Below are 21,056 nucleotides of genomic sequence, written 5' to 3' on the forward strand. Positions count from 1 at the left end.
TACCAGCTCCAGTATTTCCTGGATTCAGTAAGAATTCTAAGTATATAATCAAACATTAATTTTCGTGGGGGTAAAGCAAGCTAACAAAATTTGCCTTTTATGAAATCTACTTACAAATTTAGAGCTCAAAACCCAAATAGTGTTAGAATGATTGTAAGTTACTATGACCTGTGCCTATTTACTCAAAACAGCATTTCTCAAAGTTTCCCACCAGAGGAATGGGAAAGAGACAGTCTCCCAAGGGAGCAGAGGTGCACACAGAGCACCTCCATACATTCTCTAGTGGCTCCTATTTTATCATAATAATTTACATGAACTTCACATTCTACACTATGATAAATTTGAGCTTGGAGTATTATTAAGTAAAATAAATGTTTCGCAAGAATCGAATGTTTCATATTTAAAATAAAACTATTTCATAAGATGACACTATTTTTCAAAAACTATGTGCTGCCTCCAAGGACCCCATCCATTTGTGAAGTTATTTAGTGGGATGAGCGCCTGTGACACAGGAGATCACAAATACCTTTACATCTCCTTATTACATATGTGCTACAACCCAGTAACAAAGTTTTGTTCTCTACCTCTTTTTAGGCTTTCTTCCCCTAAAAGACAACTGGCTGAAACAGCTAGGCTATAGTCAGGCTATGAATCTGACAATATTTTTCAAAATCTCCACAAATTCTGAATTACTTTTTCAATTGCTTTAACAAAAGCTTTTCTTGGAGGTCCCGTCGTGAGACAGTGGTTAACGAATCCGACTAGGAACCATGAAGTTGCGGCTTCAATCCCTGGCCTTGCTCAGTGGGTTAAAGATTCAGCGTTGCTGTGAGCTGTGGTGTAGGTCACAGACGTGGCTCAGATCTGGCATTGCTGTGGTTGTGGCATAGGCTGGCAGCTATAGCTCTGATTGAACCCCTAGCCTGGGAACCTCCATATGCTGTTGGTGCGGCCCTAAAAAGACAAAAAAAAAAAGTTTTTCTCAATCAAAGAAACTACATAGTCACATCATTAAAGTGAAAACAGCAAAAAAAATGAGGTTTACCTTCTCCATCTTGTCCGGCCCCCCAGCCCAAAGGTAAACCAGTCACAACCAGTTTCTTACATGCTTTCTCACAATTAATATTTCTCATTCACTCATTTGAAGGAAGGTTAATAATCAAATTACTGTTTATACATACTCACATGAAAATTCAAATAATACAGCTAAATGCTATCAATTTAAAGGGTTCATGCTGACAATTACAAACATAAACTCAGTTGCCAAAAATCACTGGGTGGTGGCCTTTTTGGTCAGTTTAAATTTGCACTGGCCCAAATGCTTGCCAAGTGACATCAACAGATTTTTAATGCCATGTTGCTGACAACTAGGGTCCGTGAACATTTAGTTTCAAGATTCATCTAGTTCTTAAGCTTTCAAAACAATATAGCATAGGAAATTTTTTTTCTTCCTTCTTTGATTTTTTTCTGGATTTGGAGTCAAACACATCTTCACTTCAAAATAAAAAAATATTCACTAATGTTTCCTTCTAGAACTTAACATGAGTTAATTATATTTTTTAAAAAAACACGTAATTATCTGATCAATCTCGAATCCATGCTGACAAAGGAGTGAGGTAGGGATCTAGCGTATTCTTTTTTTTGCTTCCAAAGAGCTAATCAACTGTCCCAAACCATTTATTAAATCATCTGATTTTTCCCCATTCCTTTGAAATTCTACTTTAATCTTTTACTACATACCACATGTGTCTATTTCTGGATTCTTTTCTGTTAATAATCATCCCCCTGTTTGCCTGTCCTTTCATCAATTTTAATATCCTTAGAGACAATATAATCCTATACATTTTCCTGTACATAAATAATTCAGTAAACATAGCTATTTATAACTTTCCAGTTGAAAATATCATGTTCTTGTAAGTTAATATACCTTGATCATCCTCATTTTGTAATAACTATATAATATTCCAAAATGAGAATGTATCACAATTTCCTCAATTATTCCATAATTCAGACATTCAGATTATTTCTTGTACTACAATAAAAACTTCACCTTAATAATTATTAATCTTCATTTTGATAAAAATCCTCATTAATTTATTAAAACTGTGTTTAGACAAGAAAAACGGGTGGAAAGAAAATCATATTCCTGTGGTTTTCTTAGCAAGAAAAAATTTCTGCTGAATATCTGAAGCGATTACATGATTCATGTAGCTGCCTAAAGAGTAGCAGTTATTGAAAACTCTAATTGGAATTAGTTATCTGGTATGCTTTTAATAAAGGGACAAAGATTTCCTTGAATTGATAGGCCATTTAAAAATTCCCAGTCTATCTACAAATAAACTTGGCATAGACAACCCAATTTCCAAAAATACCAATGCTATATAGAGAGAAAAGGAAACAGTTATTTTTATGGCTTATTAATCACTTCAGGATGAGATGCTTGAGTGGTAATTAAACCCATACTGGGTTTAATACCCAATATTTTATGATGCAAAACATTTTTTAAATAGTAAAAGAAATCAGTGGGAAACCATAAGTCAGGCAAGCTGTTAGCAACTGGAGAGGTCAAAATGACTGCCAGAGCTTACAGAAAAATATTATCATTTAGCCTCAAGGATTTTGATTACGCTATTTAGTTATGTGTGCATGTGTTTAAGTGTATGTGCCTTTGTATATAGTTATATGTAATTTCAATATTCAAAATAGAATATCAAGAATCAAACGGATGGCATATTGTGGCTTTGGGGTGCAAGACAATCACATTCACCTCCTACCCCCGCCCCAAAATGCTCTGTGCGCCACCATGATACTGTATTGTCTTCTTTGATATTCACAAAAGTCATCGCCCCTTCCAGAGAAATAAAACAGAAAGGTTTTTATTGCTAATAACACCACATTTCCCTTTAATTACAATTACGTGGGTGTATCCTATCTCCATCACTAGGTCTTTTCCTTGATGATCCAAGACCAGTTATCTTTATATGCTCAAAAGCATCTGGCTTATCAGAACATCAAGATTAGTTAATTGTGAGGGTTATTATAAGCTCCAGCCTAAATTATGATGACAATTCAGTATTTTTATACACTAGGATGGCTTCAAAATTAACCCCCATCTCTCTCATTCCCATGAATTCAGATATTTTTTCCTGAGTGGGAAAAAAGGAGGTCTGAAAACTATGTTTAACTCTGAATGCAGGCCAAGGTGTCACATGCTGTGTGAGAACCACTGGCCACCTGGGCTGTGGGAAAAGACTGATCACCCTAGAACAGAGTCTAAAACAAAGTGGGAGAGGAGACAACCTAAATGTCCATCAACAGAGGAGTGGATCAAGAAGATGTGGTACATATACACAATGGAATATTACTCAGCCATTAAAAGGAATGAAGTACCAGCATTTTTTGCAACATGGATGGACATAGAAATTATCATGCTAAGTGAAGTGAGCCATACAACGAGACACCAACATCAAATGCTTTCACTGACATGTGGAATCTGAAAAAAGGACAGACTGAACTTCTTTGCAGAACAGATGCTGACTCACAGACACTGAAAAACTTACGGTCTCTGGAGGAGACAGTTTGGGGAGTGGGGGGATGTGCTTGGGTTGTGGGATGGAAACCCTGTGAAACTGGATTGCGATGATCATTATACAACTACAGACAAGATAAATTCATTGAGAAATAAAAAAAAATTTTTTAATTAAAAAAAAATATCTTAAGGAGTTCCTGCTATGGCTCTAGGAGATCATCTGCATCTCTGCAGGTCCAGGACATAGGTTTGATTCCCCAGTCCTGAAGAGTGAGTTAAAGTATCTGGTGTTGCCGCAGTAGGTGGCAACTGTGGCCCAGATCTAATGCCTGTCCATAAAATCCATAAAAAGAAAAAACAAAAATACCGCAGAGTAGATCGTATGTTAAGTGCTTTTATAAAATTAAAAAAAAATGTTAAAAAAATAAAGTGGGGGAAAACTAAGTATTTTTCACGTGAGTGAAAGTTAAATAAAAGAATAAGTGAGTTGGAGATAGTATATGTGGGATAAAATAGTCAAGAAAAGTGTAACTGCACTACTCTCTATAAAAGAGACAACTAGCAAGGACCTATTCAATATTCTCTATTAACCTACATGGGAAAAAAGAATGAATATATGTATGTGTATAACTGAATCACTTTGCTGTGCACCTGAAACTAACACAACATTGTAAAGCAATCAACTACATGCCAATAAGAAAAAAAAATAAAATAAAAAAGGGAGGTTCCCGTCGTGGCACAGCAGAAATGAATCTGTCTAGGAACCATGAGGCTGTGGATTCAATCCCTGGCCTTGCTCAGTAGGTTAAGGATCCAGCATTGCCGTGAGCTGTAGTATAGGTCGCAGACGCGGCTTAGATCTGGTGTTGCTGTGGCTGTGGTATAAGCTGGCAGCTGTAGCTCCAATTGGACCCCTAGCCTGGGAACCTCCACGCGGCGCAGGTGTGGCCCTAAAAAGCAACAACAACCAAAAAAAAAAAAGAACATTTCTTTCTTTAAAAACGGGGGTGGGGGTGGGATGAATTGGGAGTTTGGGGTTAACAGATGCAGACTATTGCCTTTGGAATGGATTAGCAATGAGATCCTGCTGTGTAGCACTGGGAACTGTGTCTAGTCACTTATGATGGAGCATGATAATGTGAGAAAAAAGAATGTATACATGCATGTGTAACTGGTTCACCATGCTGTACAGTAGAAAAAAAAATAATGTACTGGGTAAATTAAAAAATAATAACAAAAATAGATAAATAAATACCACTGATCTAGCGACCATGAAACACCCCAAACTATAAGCTAGATAAGTTACCTGATTACCTTTTTAATTCACCATGGATCTATTTCCAAACTACTGAAAAGAAGGCAAAAGAATGGAGTGAAGGATGCTTCTGATTATCATTCAGAGGTAATGAGAAAGCAAGAGAGAAGAATGAAAGAAAAGGTGGAGAAAAATATCTTCTGGGAAAGAAAAGGGCAAAGGCAGAATTTTGAGACTTAAGCACATCACTTATTTCAACAATGAGCAAGAGGAAAAACTATTAATTTTGATAGTAAGAGGCCTACATCTGTAATTATTTTGCCACTAAAAATCCCACACGATATAAAATTTGTCTTCTTGTTTCAGCAACAAGAGCAAATTAAGCTAGCAATCTATATGTAATGAATGAAGCAACTGGTATACTTTATTCAAAAGAAGTCCTTCTTCCTTTCCACAATGCAACTCTAGAATAACTAAAATCAGGTTATTTAACTCTCAGGGGACTCTGTGCTTGAAAGACTCAATATCATAAAATTATGTTGCTGAGACTGTCAGATGATGGAGGCTGAAGGTTCCTATCCAAAATCAGCTGACCCTTGAACAACAAGGGTTTGAACTGCAAGTGTACACTTATACATGAAATTTTTTTTCAGTAAAAACATACTATAGTACTAAATGATCCACAGTGGGTTGAATCTGCAGAGAGGAGAACAGATGTGGATTCAGAGAGGTGACTTTAAAGTTATATAACCCTGTGTTCAAGGGTCAACTACTGAATATTTATCTTTTAAAAACAAATCAACCCATGTGTTTCCTTTTCTTTGCCAAGGATGAGTTGCCCTAATTAGATACTCATAATACTGGACTAAATGTAAATTAGCCTGTGACAAATGAGGAAAAACTGCATTTAACTATATATTCTTTAAACGCAGCAAGCCCATTCATGGAAGACCTTTATTGAGGTCGAACTTCATGAAACCTTTAAAGAAATGTCATAGAAGAAAAAGTATAAAGCACATACTACATTTAACAAAAGAAAAAAGAAAAAAAGGACACTGAAGCCTAATAGGCCTTATTTAGAATTCTGCCTCTACCTCTAATAACTTGTAGAGTTATTCATCTTGCTGATCTTTCCTCACATTAAAACTAAGTAATAGCTGGAGCTCACTGGTGGCTCCAGGGGTTAAGGATTCAGCGTAGTCACTGCCAGGGCCCAAGTCACCGCAGTGGCTCAGGTCTGATCCCTGGCCTGGGAACTTCCACATGCTGCACGCACAGCAGGAAAAAAAAGAAAAAAGAAAAAAAGAAAAAAAAAAAAAAAAAAAGAATAGCTCTAAGTAACAGCTCTACTGTGAGAACATCTTTTTATATAATGGCACACAATCTAGAAGCTTCTCACTCCATGTTAGTAAATCTTCCCTTTACCCACATGCTTTTTAGAGGGAGTAGGCGTTTGACAGGCAGCATGTGCTGCCTGAACTCATCCTACAACGCTGTTCAGGAGAGCACAGAGGACTCCTGTTTAACAGTGGTCCACATGCTTCTCAGACGAAACAACCTCTAGCCTCAGAAAGTGAAACAGAAAGATGGAAAGTTTCCTTTCTTTTATTTGAGTGCTATATGGTTAGAAACAGAGCCCTGGCACAGTCATAAATTCTGTAAGATCCCCTAGTCTTTCTATCCTCTGGCCTCACAACTTAGGCAATCAGTATACTCAAGCTTTTAAAACAATGTAAATTTAACTGCATCACAGGGGTATTTTAGAATTTAAACTGTTTCCTAAATGTCCAATAAATCCCATTCAAATCATAATAATGGAAATCCAGAGCAAATGAGACAGGGGAAGGTAAGGAAGGCCCATGAGACCCCAGTTAGACAATATACATTCTAACCACAAGTAAGGCCTCTCCTGGGCCCAACTAAGACTGCAAAGCTTCAGTGCTTTCTCGGGTCTACAGAGAAGAAGAAAAACCAGCCCAAAAAACAGTGATAGAGCAGTAGCTCTAGAGCTTCCCCACAAGTTAGATCGACCTGCTTAGAATTTTCTGAGAGTGCAACTGCTTTTAAGACACTCCTTGCTGCCAATCTTTCAGGGGATCCTACCAAAACAGACGCTGAGAGCCACCTCAACTGTGAAGCCTTGCTCACTAACCCCCCCAATAATCCCATTTTCTGTCAAATGGACATCATCCTCCAAGGCCCAGGTCACATATCACTTCTCTTCAAAAGCTTTCTTTGAAAACCTTACTTCAAAATCCATCGCTCTTTGCTCTTGAGCTTTGATTGTACTTAACCTTGTTGGTCAAACATTTATCATGTGTTTCAGTTAATTTTATCTATGCCCTGCACACCCCCCACCAAAAAAATAGGTTGTGAACTTCTATAGGGAAGGTGTCATGGTTTCTCCCTTTCTGTCCCAGAGGCTCAAACTGAGCCTGGTACATAGCAGTCCTTGAAAAACCTATTTATGGCTTATAATTTCCTTACCTAATACTTAAATCCCATGTAACACTTCCCAGAATGAACTGCTGTTCCTAAGGATAGTTTTTTTTTTTAGGGCCGCATCAGCAGCATATGAAATTCCTGGGCTATAGCTGCCAGCCTGTACCATAGCAACGTGGGATCTGAGCCATATCTGCAACCTACACCACAGCTCATGGAAATGCCAGATCCCCAACCCACTGAGGAAGGCCAGGGATAGAACCCGCATCCCTCATGGATACTAGTCAGATCCGTTTCCACTGCACCACTATGGGAACTCCCCCTAAGGACAATTTTTTTAAAAATACTAATACTTTAAATACTATTTGCTTCATACTTAATACTCATTATCTCATTTAATTCGTATAAGAACCTTCATAAGAACCCTTGAGATAGGTACTACTTGGCATCCTAGTTGAAGAAGCTGAAGGTTAAGTCACTTGCCTAGGGGCACACGGTTAGCAGTGGATAAGCGGGCACTAGAACCCGGAAGCCTAACTCAAGAGCCTACATGCTCACCCAGGACAAGAAGCTCTAATATAAAGCTGTCAACTCTTTAAACATATCCCATAGAACAAATAGCTTATGAGCCATGCAACTACCTAAAGAGAGCACTGAGGGGATGGAAAGTGAACCCTTTCAAGGGTTCATGGCAGAAGAGCAAGTGTACATCTCTGATAACTATAAGCAACAATTAAATTAGATTAACTTTAAAACTCTTTGAAGATAAAAGCCCTGCAAGTGCTAATCATTATTATTTATTGTAATTCTAATGATAATTCTAAACTGTAGACAGATTAAATGAAAAATATCTCATTCAATAAAGTAATACTCTCATTTTAGAAGCAATTCAGTCACTCTATTCATGCAAGGAGTGCCTTTAAATGCACTCCTTATTGAAAAGCAGCAGCACTTCAAGTTGAAACTTTAACTCTGTCAAGATGTAATCTGCATGCTCTTCATGAATACTAATAAGACACCCGCTATTCAAAGAATGTCTTAGATATACCTGCAGTTCTGGTCCCTGTGCCCTTCCCTCATAACCAGTTCTAAGATCTCTAATACGTACACTCCATGACATTTAGCCTTAGGAGAGCTTAACATGGTTCTCAAAATGCATGCTGCTCTAGGCTACAGAGAGTGACAAGAGCTACCTTGAAAGCAATAAGGCACCAAAAGAAGTAGCTGAGGGAAGAAAAACTATTTGGAGAATTCAGTAGCAGGCTAGACTATGTTCCCCATCAAACCACCTTCCCCCCAAAGCCCAACAGTGTTTTGCTATAATTTTATGGTGGCGTTTACATTCTTCATCAGAAAGTCACCAGATTCCTATTCTTCGACAGGCCTAGCCTAACATGTTTGCCTTTCTGAATTTCTGAAGGCGCTTTTTAAAAAATCCATGTATTACGTGGTTAGGATATAATTACCACATTGACAAGAACCTGACATACAAGAAGACAAGCTCACACAGTCTCTTCCCCATTTACTCTCAAAGCAGCTAAACACGTATTTATTGATCACGTGTTGAGCTACGCACTGGAGAGTTAAGTGTCCAGCCTTACCTCTCATTCAATGCCTCTGCTCTCCAGCCATGCTGGGGTTGTTCTGTTTGCCACACCTGCCCTGTGCTTCCTCAGCTGTCCCAGGTCTGCACACCGTTCCCCACACACCCAGTCTCACTCTCCATGCAGGCCCCTCTGAACTCCCATTACTGAGGAGCTGTCTTTATTTTCCCCAGCTGCTGTCTCTTTCCTTCCTGAGCACCTTATTTGACCACCCACATTTAATGGCTGGGCCATATTTTTTGACACTTGATTGTGTAACTATCATCATCTTTCCATACAATATATGTATAACGATTCCGTGTGAATTCCTCCCACAGAGACCCTTGAAGGTAAAGAACAGGCCAGGTGCTTTTTTTCTGGATCTGTCAAAGCAAACATCTTTGTGCCAGACAAACTACATGAGACAGTGAACACAGAAACAATACTACTATGCTTTCTTATTATGCTTTTCTTTATATTGTTTTGCTAGAAGGCAGAAGAGATAAAAGGCTTGAAAAGAAAACACACAGGAAAGGAAAATAAGAACCCAGAAGGGCTGCTCAGGAGAGGAGGGGAGAGACAGAAGAGGCAAATTGACAAGACAGTGTAATAAAAATAATGAAATCTAAGTCACTTGCAAACAGCTGTCAGTACTGGTCTAAAAATTTATTCACTTAGTTTTATTCCCTTCTCTGGTTATTGGTCAATGACTCTCATTATTCTTTCAGAACAGAGTATCATAGTACCTTCACCTCACTAGCTCTCTTTTCTTTTCATCTCTGGTCTGCTAATTAACCCCAACTCTGAATTCATGCAACCATTTTTCCTCCCTAGTCTACCCACAGGCTACCGCCTGCTCCTATGGCCTGACACTACTACCAAAAGTTTCCAACCTCAGTTTGTTGTGCTTGTCCATAATCTTCTTTTCTCATCTTAGTCCCATCCAATCTCACAGTGCCCATTATAAATTAGTGGTTTCTCTTTAACCCTTATTGATGATGGTAAGTGAGGATAATAACAATAATATGTATATGTAAAAGAGTTCTATACAAAATAAAAAATAAAATGCTTCTATATATATATATATGTATATAAAATGCTTATGTATATATAACTTCCTATGTGCCAGAAGCAAAGAGCTTACACTTACTTTCTCTTAACTCACAATCAGCCTAAGAGGCGGGTACTAGTATAATTTCCTTTTTACAGATGAGGAAAACAGAGGCACAGATAGCATATAGTTTACCTTGTTCGTAGGTTAACAAAGATTTTTATTATATGTATTGTCACATTGGTGGACATAATTATCACACTGACAAGAAGCTGAAGCCCAAAAAGACAAGCTTACGGAGTCTTCTCATTTACTGTCAATGAAGCTGAATACATTATTTGCCAATCACCTGATTAACTATGCATTACGTGTATACATTATAGACTGTCCAAAGTCACAATGCTTGTACTAATTGGTTCCTGGCCATTATATTGCCTCCTAATAACTTACTTTTATTAAACCTTTGCTACCTGCTAAACACTTCATATGAATTAATTTCTTTAATCCTCCATACATCTCTCTGGAGAAAAGGAACTGTAATGGTCACATTTTATACAGGAAGCAATAGAGAATGACAAAGCTTAAGCAACCTGCCTAAGGCCTTTCTGTATGTGGCAGAGCCAGGATTCAAATCGAGGTCTTCTATCCTGAGAGCCCAAAGCTCTTCAAACTGTCCTTCCCACCATAATCCTAATCATTCTAAGAAAACGCCTTTGCCTTCTGGTTAACGGAAAGGTCTTCATTTGTGGACCCTCCCAAAGCCCCAACTTGCCTACCAATTTCAAAACTTGTTTCTTTTCTTCATCTACCTTTTCTCAAAGGCAGAGTTTCAAGGCCAGCTCCTCTTCTCACCCTCAGTCTGTGCTTTTAATCAATCTTTCCTGCTACCCTGGGCTATCAGTCTTTCAGTTTCTTTGATGAACTATCAACAGCTCCTTCTAGTTAATACCTTCTCTTTCAGTCTGTGCACAATCTCACGTTTAAAGCCCTCTCTGAACCCTCCTTCGTCTTTAGCTACTCCTCTTTTCTGGTACAAACCGGTCTCCAGCCATCAGACCAGGAGCTACCTAATCCCAAGCCCCGAGACTAGCAGCCTGCAAGAACTGGCCGCCTGGTACTAACTGTTTACAGGCTCCACCCTGCACTTCACTTACTGACTTGGTTCTAAACCCCAGGATTAATTTCCTAGAAAGCACTCACATCTCATTCCAACTGCGCCACAGGCTCTGGCTTTTCTACCTCACTATGATTCATTCTTACATCTTTGATTTCCAGCCTTTCAGAGAAACTACCTTGCCTGGGCCAGGCCTCAGCCTCTACCACATACGCCTGTGGAGTATGCCAGCGCCTGCCTGGTACACAGGGGCTGGACAGTCCTCCCTTCACAGGAACATCTGGAAAACATACATTTATGTCTTCTACTTTCTCAACATAAATTCAAATCTTTGCAATTGGCTTCATGCTCTGATATCTAATCTCTCACCAAGTTCTGTCCCATCTGCCTCTTACACACATGTTCATTCCTCTCCATCCTCCACATTGGCTCAGCAGTCTGGTTGTCTTACCTACAGCTGCACCTACCACACTGCAAATACCTGCTCTTGACCTCTGCATCGTACACTGATGGCCCCTTAATGCCCTCAGGGAGACGTCCAAACCTCTTCCTTCATACAGCACACATGACTCTTCCTGACTTTGTCCCTTATAGCTCACGTCTCTTTGCTCCATTCTCACTCTTAAAGCTCTACCTGCACTGAGCCATGTGCCATCACCTGGAACTCATCATAGGCTCTCACCTCCTTAGCATCTGCACTACTGTCTCCTCTTACCTCTGCTTTGGGGCAGAGCTTACATCTCACATCAGCTTCTGTTGGCCCCTTCTAATGAGAGAGGTGCATCCTAGGTGTCCCCATAGCACCCTATACTCAATAGCCCACAATGAAATAGTGGGTTTCTCTCTTTATATCGCCCTTGGCTTTGACAGAGAACGAGGTCTGTCTAAAGTTTACCACAGTATCTGCAGGGCCTAACACAGAGCCAGGCCCCCTGTGGGGAGACACTTGTTCTGAGAAGAGCTCTGAGGTCTGCTCCCTGAAGTCTCTTCCAGTCACCTTTCTTCCTTCTCCTCATTTGCCACTACTTCTTTTCTGCTCCATCTTCACCATGCCTTGCTCTCTTCCTGCTCTGTGACCCTCATCTCAGAAATTCCTTGTACCAACTTCAAGCAGCATCTCAAACAACCAAACCAGAACACCTAGCAATTTTACTTGTTTGGAAATACCAGTTTTTATGCAGCAAATGTCAAAATTTTGACCTCCCAAGATAAATAACTATCTATCCCTTTTTCTCCCTTACCCATCATTGAACACTATTTAATCCTCTGTGCACCAGTTTACATACAACCCTTCAAACTGTAAGAGTGATCACACATTTTTTATACACATATTAAACTCCATCTGAAATGATCCAAGTTTTTAAAAAATATTTTTCATTTATGTTAACTTTTCAAAAATTTAAAAACCAATAAGTAGGTCTGAATGTCTTTTACTATCCCGATCTCTAATTATAACTGAAAAAACAAAACTAGAAACAATGGTTCCAGTTAAGAATCAACAATTTATGATACTTCTAGTTGGAAATCTCCTTTTCTGAAGCTACTGTTCTTTATTCTTAAAAGACGGCAAAATATGGAGTTCCCGTCGTGGCACAGTGGTTAACGAGTCTGACTAGGAACCATGAGGTTGCGGGTTCGGTCCCTGCCCTTGCTCAGTGGGTTAACGATCCGGGATCCGGCGTTGCCGTGAGCTGTGGTGTAGGTTGCAGACGCGGCTCGGATCCCGTGTTGCTGTGGCTCTGGCGTAGGCCGGTGGCTACAGCTCCTATTCAACCCCTAACCTGGGAACCTCCATATGCCGCAGGCACGGCCCAAGAAATAGCAACAACAACAACAACAAAAGACAAAAAAAAAAAAAAAAGACGGCAAAATATACATCAGCAACGTTGCTGTTTTAGGGCCACACCTGTGGCATGCTGAAGTTCCTAGCTAGTGGTAGAATCGGAGCTACAGCTGCCAGCCTAAGCCACAGCCACAGCCACAGCCACACAGGATCTGAGCCATGTCTGCGACCTACACCACAGCTCATGACAATGCCAGATCCTTGACCCACTGAGCAAAGCCAGGGATCAAACCTGCATCCTCATGGATACTAGTCGGGTTCATTTCTGCTGTGCTACAACAGGAACTTCCAAGACAGAAATAATTTAAGTTACAGTTAAATTCACTAAATAAAGCAAAACTTTTTAATCTTAATGGTTACAAAACAAAAATCTCCATTTTTTCATAATGTAAAAAAGAACTGCCAGTTCTTATTTTAGTATTCATAGTGTTTACTGAAGCAGCTTACCCCAGCTTCTGCAATGCCCACCTGCTTTATACTCGGGCACAGGAGAACTTAGTTCACTTGTCATTTACTACATTATACATTTTTAAAAGGCAGGATGTTGCTTATCTTTATATTCCCAAATGCCTGGAATACTGCCTTGAATATATTATGTATTTAATAAAAAGTGCTTGAAAATGCATTAACTTAATGATTTTATATCAGACTGCACATTTGCCAAGGAAATTAATTAGAATACATAAGGAGCTATGATACATTTATAGTTTCTGTTTCACTAGAGTTAAGCAGAAAACCATTTGTTTTATACTTGTTTTACACATGAAGTTTTTTTCTTAAATATATTCCAATTTCCTGACTTAATACACATGATGTAAAAGTGCTTATGTGTTGATTCCGCTTGTGCGGAATGCTGTGCCCTGTTCAGAGCATTAACCATCCCATTTATATTCCTTTCAGATGTTATATTCCTTTAAAGTGTTTGCTTGGAACGTGCCCTAACCTCAGTGTCAAGCACTGAAAACTATTTTTTAATTTACTAATATATTAAATTCAGTTTTTAAAAGTCCTTGACTTCATATAACTAATAAAACAAGTTCCTATTTATATACCATTTGCTTGGGTTTTTTTTCCTTTTTAAAAACCATCAAAGTGAATACAAATAGCTAGATGGTTTAGGATGACCCTATATTCATCCTCGTTCCTTCCATTTTCCACTTAAAGCACACTATGAGAGTGGGCATTATCCACAAAATACATGTTTACCAAGGCATCCTAGATTATTTTCCTTACAGCCTAATTTACAGAATTCTGCTCCCTCTGCTGGCCACATTTTTATTTTCTAGCATCCTATTTAAAAACAAAGGCAATGTTTTATGTATAATATAAAGAAAACAAAGCTCTTCTATAAAGAATTATAAACCAAATAAACTTGGAAAGTTTTTCTATATCATTAAGGTATGGCTTTAGCTGATTTTAGGGAGAAGCGGTCTTCCAAGTATTGAGTTAAACCCAGGAATTTTCAATTTAGTATCATTTCCCCCTAAGCAAGATTCTCAACACTACTAAGACCATTTCTCTTTCATTCAGTTCATTTTAACCTGGAATCTCCATGGTACTTTGCATCGAGGATCTACCCAAGTTTTTCCATATTTACACAACTGTGTTACATGCAGAGAGCAAGGAGGGAGTGCTCTTACTCACACATACAGTGACCTGTCATAGCAAAGTTAATGGCACAATACATAATCAACAATAGGGGGTACAGGTGCCCATTGCTATTTTTTTCTTTTATCTTCTTTTTCAAAGATGGATGTTATTTTGCTGACATCTCTAAGAAACTGTTTTGATTTTTATAATAAAGCTTTTTATAACATGAAATATGGCTATATTTCAAAATATATTTTCTTTTTTTTTTTTTTTTTTTTTTGGACTTTTGTCTTTTTTTAGGGCAGCACCCACCACATGTGGAGTCTCCCAGGCTAGGGGTTGAATCGGAGCTGTAGCTGCTGGCCTACACCACAGCCACAGCAACGCAGGATCTTAGCTCTGTCTTTGGCCTAGACCACAGCTCATGGTAATGCCGGATCCTTAACCTACCAGGGAGTAAGGCCAGAGACTGAACTCATGTCCTCATGGATACTAGTCAGGTTTGTTAACCACTGAGCCACAATGGGAACCACCTAAATATATTTTCTAATAAAAAGAATCAGTACTGCTATAATGCCTCCTGGGCTACTTTAATTGCTACTTTCCAATTATGTACCACATTGTAACTTACAAAGCATTTATTTCATACATTAATTTATTTACTATTATATGATCCTGTGACATGGGTATAATTAAGCCCATTTTACAACTGAGTAAGAGAAGCCTCAGAGAGATTTACATAATCTTTCCTTTTTTTTTTTTTTTTTTTGGCTTTTGAAGGCAGCACTTGTGGCATATGGACATTCCCAGGCTAGGGGTCAAATCAGAGCTGTAGCTGCTAGCCTACACCACAGCCATGGCAACACCGGATCCTTAACCCACTGAGTGGGGCCAGAGATCAAACCCGCATCCTCATGGATACTCGTTGGGTTCATTACTACTGGGCCATGACAGGAACTCCTACAAAATATTTCCAGTGTCACTGAGGGGCAAACCAGGGACAAGGCCTAAAAGCTCTGGACTTTAATCCCAAAGCATCGGGACTTTCTTCTACCTACCTGTATTACTGATTTTAGTTTTTAAACAATACATTTATTTTGTAAGGAAGAGTAATTCCATTTTACAAGCCTTTTAAAGCAATTTTTTAGCCCCTTAACATCTACTTTAGCTAGAGAGTTCCCAAATTTCCATTCATTTTCAAAAGAGTCCTTCCTATGGATTTAGATATATTGCACACAGTGGGGGAGGGGCAGGATCAGGGAACAAGAAAGCATATGCTCTGTGACTCAGTGTACTTTACTTTGCATTTTGTAAATATTGATGTAGCAGCTCCTAAAGTGCTCTCAAAAGTCGTTGTGACTGACAGCCCATTTCAAAACAAATATGCTTTATTGATGGAGAGCACGTGCATCTCCATCTAATTATTCTGAAAGGCAGAGTGGAACAAACAACATGATCTCTCAACTCAGTTCAGCATTCCATGCTGAACACAACAGGCACGTTACAGTTTAACACATATCATGAAAGCCTGACATTTCCATGAGCAACACAACATGCACGGCAACAATACTACAAAGCTGCCATAGAGCAACACACCACTTCCTATGTTTGTTGCAAATAGTTTTAAGTATAAATAGAAATTTAGAACATATTTAATACAAAAAAAGCTCCTTACATATGTTCAAATATTTGCCGGACTTTAAAATATGTAATAAGATACAATTTGAGAATAAAAGTAAGTTTGGGTGAGAACTTGAAAAGAAACGAACTAGAGTAAATAAAATATGCTTCATCATTCTGGTTTTAGGGAAAAAAATAAAACCTGTCAAGGTGTGATGTGTACCAAGAATCACAATCTAACAGCAAATGTCACATTATTTATATCTACTATAGCATTTCTCCAACTGGAAGTTAAGGCTCAATAAAGAGTCAAAGAATCCTGCTTGCAAAGCTGTCTGGATTCAGTGACTACCAAATCTATTCCTTTTTTTTTGGTCTTTTTAGGGCCGCTCCTGCAGCATATGGAGGTTCCCAGGCTAGGGGTCTAATTGGAGCTGTAGCTGCTGGCCTACGCCAGAGCCACAGCAATACAGGATCCAAGCCGAGACTGCAACCTACACCACAGCTCACGGCAACGCCAGATCCTTAACCCACTAAGTGGGGCCAGGGATCGAACCCACAACCTCATCGTTCCTAGTCGGATTCGTTAACCACTGAGCCACCATGGGAACTCCCCAAATCTATTCTTGAGAGGAGGGCAAATTCCTCCTACAGCTCTTCTACAGCTCCTCTAGGAAGATCTCCTGAGCCCAAATCAACCTTCGAAAAGGACCAATTAAGGGGCTATCATTAAGGGAGATAACACTGACTATAAGAGATGGGTTGGACCAATGAGTTGTTGGTGAGATAAGATCTATATAACAATAAAACAATTTGGGAACTAGATAGCATGCAACAGAATGCAATAAACACAGTGCAAACAATTTGGGAATAGCTAGTATGCAGTAACAAGACATTCACAGTACTCAGATACTTGGCAATTATAAAAGACATTAGAGAATTCAAATAATTCTCTTTATTCACTTTGATGACTCCAATTCATCCCACTGTTAACACTTTAACTAATGGCTAAACTTACTGACATCGCTAAGGACGCTACAAGAGTGAATCTCAGGCTCTGGGATCTTTCCTGTCACTGAAAACTTGGCCAACTCTGATTTGGCTTCTCTCACTCTGGGCATCAGCAAAAATGGGCCTTTGAAAAGATCCTGCAAAGAACTATTCAGATCCTTGTTGTGTTGGAGACTGGAGTAGGTGAGTTCCCGTTCATGGCTCAGTGGTTGACGGATCTGACTGGGAACCATGGGGTTGCGGGTTTGATCCCTGGCCTTGCTCGGTGGGTTGAGGATCTGGCATTGCCGTGAGCTTTGGTATAGGTTGCAGACGCGGCTGGATCCCAAGTTGTTGTGGCTCTGGTGTAGGCCGGCGGCTGCGGCTCCAATTGGACCCCTGGCCTGGGAACCTCCATATGCCGTGGGAGCAGTCCAAGAAAATGGCAAAAAGACAGAAGAAGAAGAAAAAAAAAAAAGACTGGGGTAGGGTCTGCACCTTTCCACCTTTAACTGGAAGGAAGTCAGGTGGCTGGCCATTCCTGAAACCTCAGGCTTGACTTAAGAAGATATGGCTAGGGAGTTGCTGTCGTGGCGCAGTGGTTAACGATTCCGACTAGGAACCATGAGGTTGCGGGTTTGATCCCTGCCCTTGCTCGGTGGGTTAAGGATCCGGCGTTGCCGTGAGCTGTGGTGTAGGTTGCAGACAAGGCTCAGATCTGGCATTGCTGTGGTTCTGGCATAGGCTGGCAGCTACAGCTCCGATTGGACCCCTAGCCTGGGAACCTCCATATGCCACAGGGGTGGCCCAAGAAATGGCAAAAAGACAAAAAAAAAAAAGAAGACATGGCTAGGACTTTATGGGGAAATAATGCTTAGGGGAGAACAGAACTGGAATTTTTTTGGCATTCACACAGAAACTGAAGACCTGAGACATGAGCAAAGTGTAATAACACTCTCATGCTTCTCCCACTCATTTTTCTCTTGCTTGTAGAATTTCTGCAGAGAGAGAAGATGGGAACTGTGAGACCAATAATAGTACTGGGTTAAGAGTAAGGATGCTCAGAACTTAGTATTGGCTCTCACTTCAAAAAAGGAGAAAGATTTAATACCAGACCTGTTCCAAGGACAAAATTAACAACTGATGAAGTAGAAAAATTGTGGAAGTTCTTCAAGCATCAAAAGATTGGTGCAGATGACTTTGAAGACTCATTATTACCACTCTCTCTTATGATTTTTACCTCTAGGTCTCTAGCTGAGACCAGCTGTACTGCAGAATCCCCCTTCTCCTGTACAAAGGCCTCCATTCCCCTTCTCTCATCTCCTACCAGGAAGATAAAGACACAATAAATCAGTTTTCGCAGCCTTTCATACAGCCTTTACACTGGTGACAATTTACCTGTATAGCTGGGTTGTAAAAAAACGGCAGCAGCTGTTTTGTATAATTTTTCCCACAATGCTTTTCTCATAGCCTCTGCCAACTACTTCTACCATTAATTAACACTGAATTCTATAATTTGAAAATTGAGTATCATTTTGAATTTTGTATGTCTTCACTAAGTAGTTTTTTGTTTGTTTTTTTTTTTAACCTGTGGCATATGGAATTTTCTGGGCAAGGGACTGAATCCGAGCCACAGCTGTGACCTGTGCTATAGCTGAGGAAATGCCGCATCCTTTAATCCACTGTACCAGGCTGAGGATCGAACCCATGCTTCCGCAGTGACCCAAGTATTACTTTTCCTTAAAACAAAAGGTCAATTTCTATTAGCTTTAAATCAAGGCCATGGAGGCCTCAACTAATTTTTTACTTAATAAATAACTGAGTGTATGCTTTATTATGGAGATGTGCAACTCTTAGAGATTAGAAGATTCAGATGGCTAACAGGTTGGTTAGGATTAAGCCACTTTTGCCCTACATTTGCACTTACTTAGAATCACAGGAGCAGAGTTCCAGTTGTGGCTCAGTGATAATGAACCTGACTAGCATCCATGAGGACATGGGTTCAATCCCTGGCCTCTCTTAGTGGGTTAAGAACTGAGATGTAGGACAAAGACACGGCTCAGATCTGGCACTGCCATGGCTATGGTGTAGGCCAGTGGCTACAGCTCTGATGTGACCCCTAGCCTGGGAACCTCCACATGCCTCAGGTGTGCCCTAAAAAGACAAAAAAGACTCACACAAGCCACAACTGGAGCAAAACTCTGCCTCTAACACTAGAAAATTTGAACATCACAATACGCAGCTAAGACAGGTAACAAATGTAGCCAAATCTGAGACTTTAAATCCTGGGTCTCTTCACATCAATCCAAGCCATTTATGTGCCAAAAGAGGAACTAGCTGGAACACTGAGGAGCTCCCTGGTGATGGAAAGATGAATGGGGAATTATAAGTACATGATACATGAACAGCAGACAAAGGGGGCTGTCCTTGACAACTGAAAGTGCTAAATTATTAACTGTGCCAAGTCCAGGCAGCTACTACTGTCACTACTCTTTCAACACCTATCTTCCAGACCAGACAGTTAAAATGTTTACTTTTCTACCCCCAAATTACCCCAGGATTAACAGAAATCTAGTCATCATCTACCCATTTAAATATGTGATACCTAAAATTTAGGATTTACAAAGTCAAAAAGAATATTGTGTAATAAAAACAATAATAAACACTTCCTTTTCAGAAATTTACTTCTTGGAGTTCCCACTGTGGCTCAGCTGTTAACAAACTCAACTGGTATCCATGAGGATGTGTGTTCCATTCCTGGCCTCACTCAGTGGGTTAAGGATCTGGCGTTGCTGTGAGCTGTGGTGTAGGTCACAGGTGAGGCTCGGATCCTGTGTTGCTGTGGCTGTGGCAGAGGCCGGCAGCTGCAGCTCTGATTCAAGCCATAGCCTGGGAACCGCCATATGCCACAGGTTCTGCCCTAAAAACTACATTTTTATTGTAAATAAGGGAAGACTTCCAGTTTAAAACCCAAACAGAATTTTCATGTATACAAAGTATGCCTTTTATCTTTTTCTTTCTGGACTTAATCATACATCAGGGCACCATCCTATCATCATTAGTTCATTTAATCCTCTAAACAACTCTATGAAGTAGAAAACATAATTAGTCACATTTTCAGATGAAGCAACTGAAGCTCAGAGGAAAATTTGCCCTGGGTAAGAGCTAGGAAACTAGCACATTGGACCCTAAGATTCAGACTCAAGTGGTCCAGCTCCCACACTACAGTGCTGTTCAATTCTTCTTGTCCATACACAGCTGGCTCTAGGAGCATTTGAAGAAATGAAAAAGTCTGCAGTTGTTGTAATGTATTTTTTAAAATGGGGTTATAGTTTAAAAGGTTCCTATTGGGTCCTGTGAAGATCAAGGAGCTCAGAAGTAAAATAAATGATTACTTTTGTCAACTTTAGACTGTGATTTTTTTCCCCCCAAGTGACATGCACCATGTACTTCTAAAAGTGACTCAGTACAATTTAACTTCACTGTAATTAACATTATGAGCCTGCACTACAATTAAGTCACTGCCTGACCTGGGTAACTTATAAGGGTTGTATTATTAAATACCCTTGAGTTCATTTAATGATTTTTTGTATAAGGAGGTCATATTAACATTCAGAATCCAAATAAATACTTTGTTGGGTGATTTTTCCCCACACTCTTTGGCTGATTAATTATTTCGCAATTAAAACTTGTTGTACTTAGTATTTGCCAAATCTCCTCGGTCCATATATTACAACAACTTTCAAAAACTCTGATATTCATCTAAGAGATATCACTGCTACATGGAACCCTAAATCCTAACTTCTCTTCTACTAATGCAAATCTTGCATCCTGGGTAGGATAAAGCAAAGTATGGGGGGTGTGTGTGACAGGTACAGGAGGTCTAACTACTTCATTCATGAACATAAACATAAACATGACCACTATCTGGCTTTTGGAATTCTGTAACTATAGTTCCCAAAAACTGTCTGGAATGCCCCCTAAACATACTAAAGTCAGTAATTACTGGCCAGGTACCTATCACCCAAAAAAAAAAAAA

The 21,056-nt window shown here is 39.5% G+C and overlaps 1 protein-coding gene across 45 annotated transcripts in view; it reads right to left on the minus strand.

Annotated features, from left to right (window-relative positions):
• Positions 1–21,056, minus strand: part of BBX (BBX high mobility group box domain containing) — a 285,641-nt gene that overhangs the window by 99,728 nt on the left and 164,857 nt on the right. For 13 of the 45 annotated variants that reach the window (XM_084991460.1, XM_084991439.1, XM_021070469.2 and 10 more), the window contains one exon: positions 18,258–18,340. The exons of the other annotated variants lie outside the window; for them this stretch is intronic. In XM_084991460.1, coding sequence (XP_084847586.1) covers positions 18,258–18,340 — 83 coding nt within the window. The remainder of the gene's footprint in view (positions 1–18,257; positions 18,341–21,056) is intronic. 45 annotated transcript variants of the gene reach the window in all.

Source organism: Sus scrofa, chromosome 13, assembly GCF_054392235.1.
Source record: "Sus scrofa isolate SSC_HxYL_T2T_F1_AM1 chromosome 13, Sscrofa_HxYL_maternal_Yorkshire_Landrace_v2.0, whole genome shotgun sequence".
NCBI classification, from domain to species: domain Eukaryota; kingdom Metazoa; phylum Chordata; class Mammalia; order Artiodactyla; family Suidae; genus Sus; species Sus scrofa.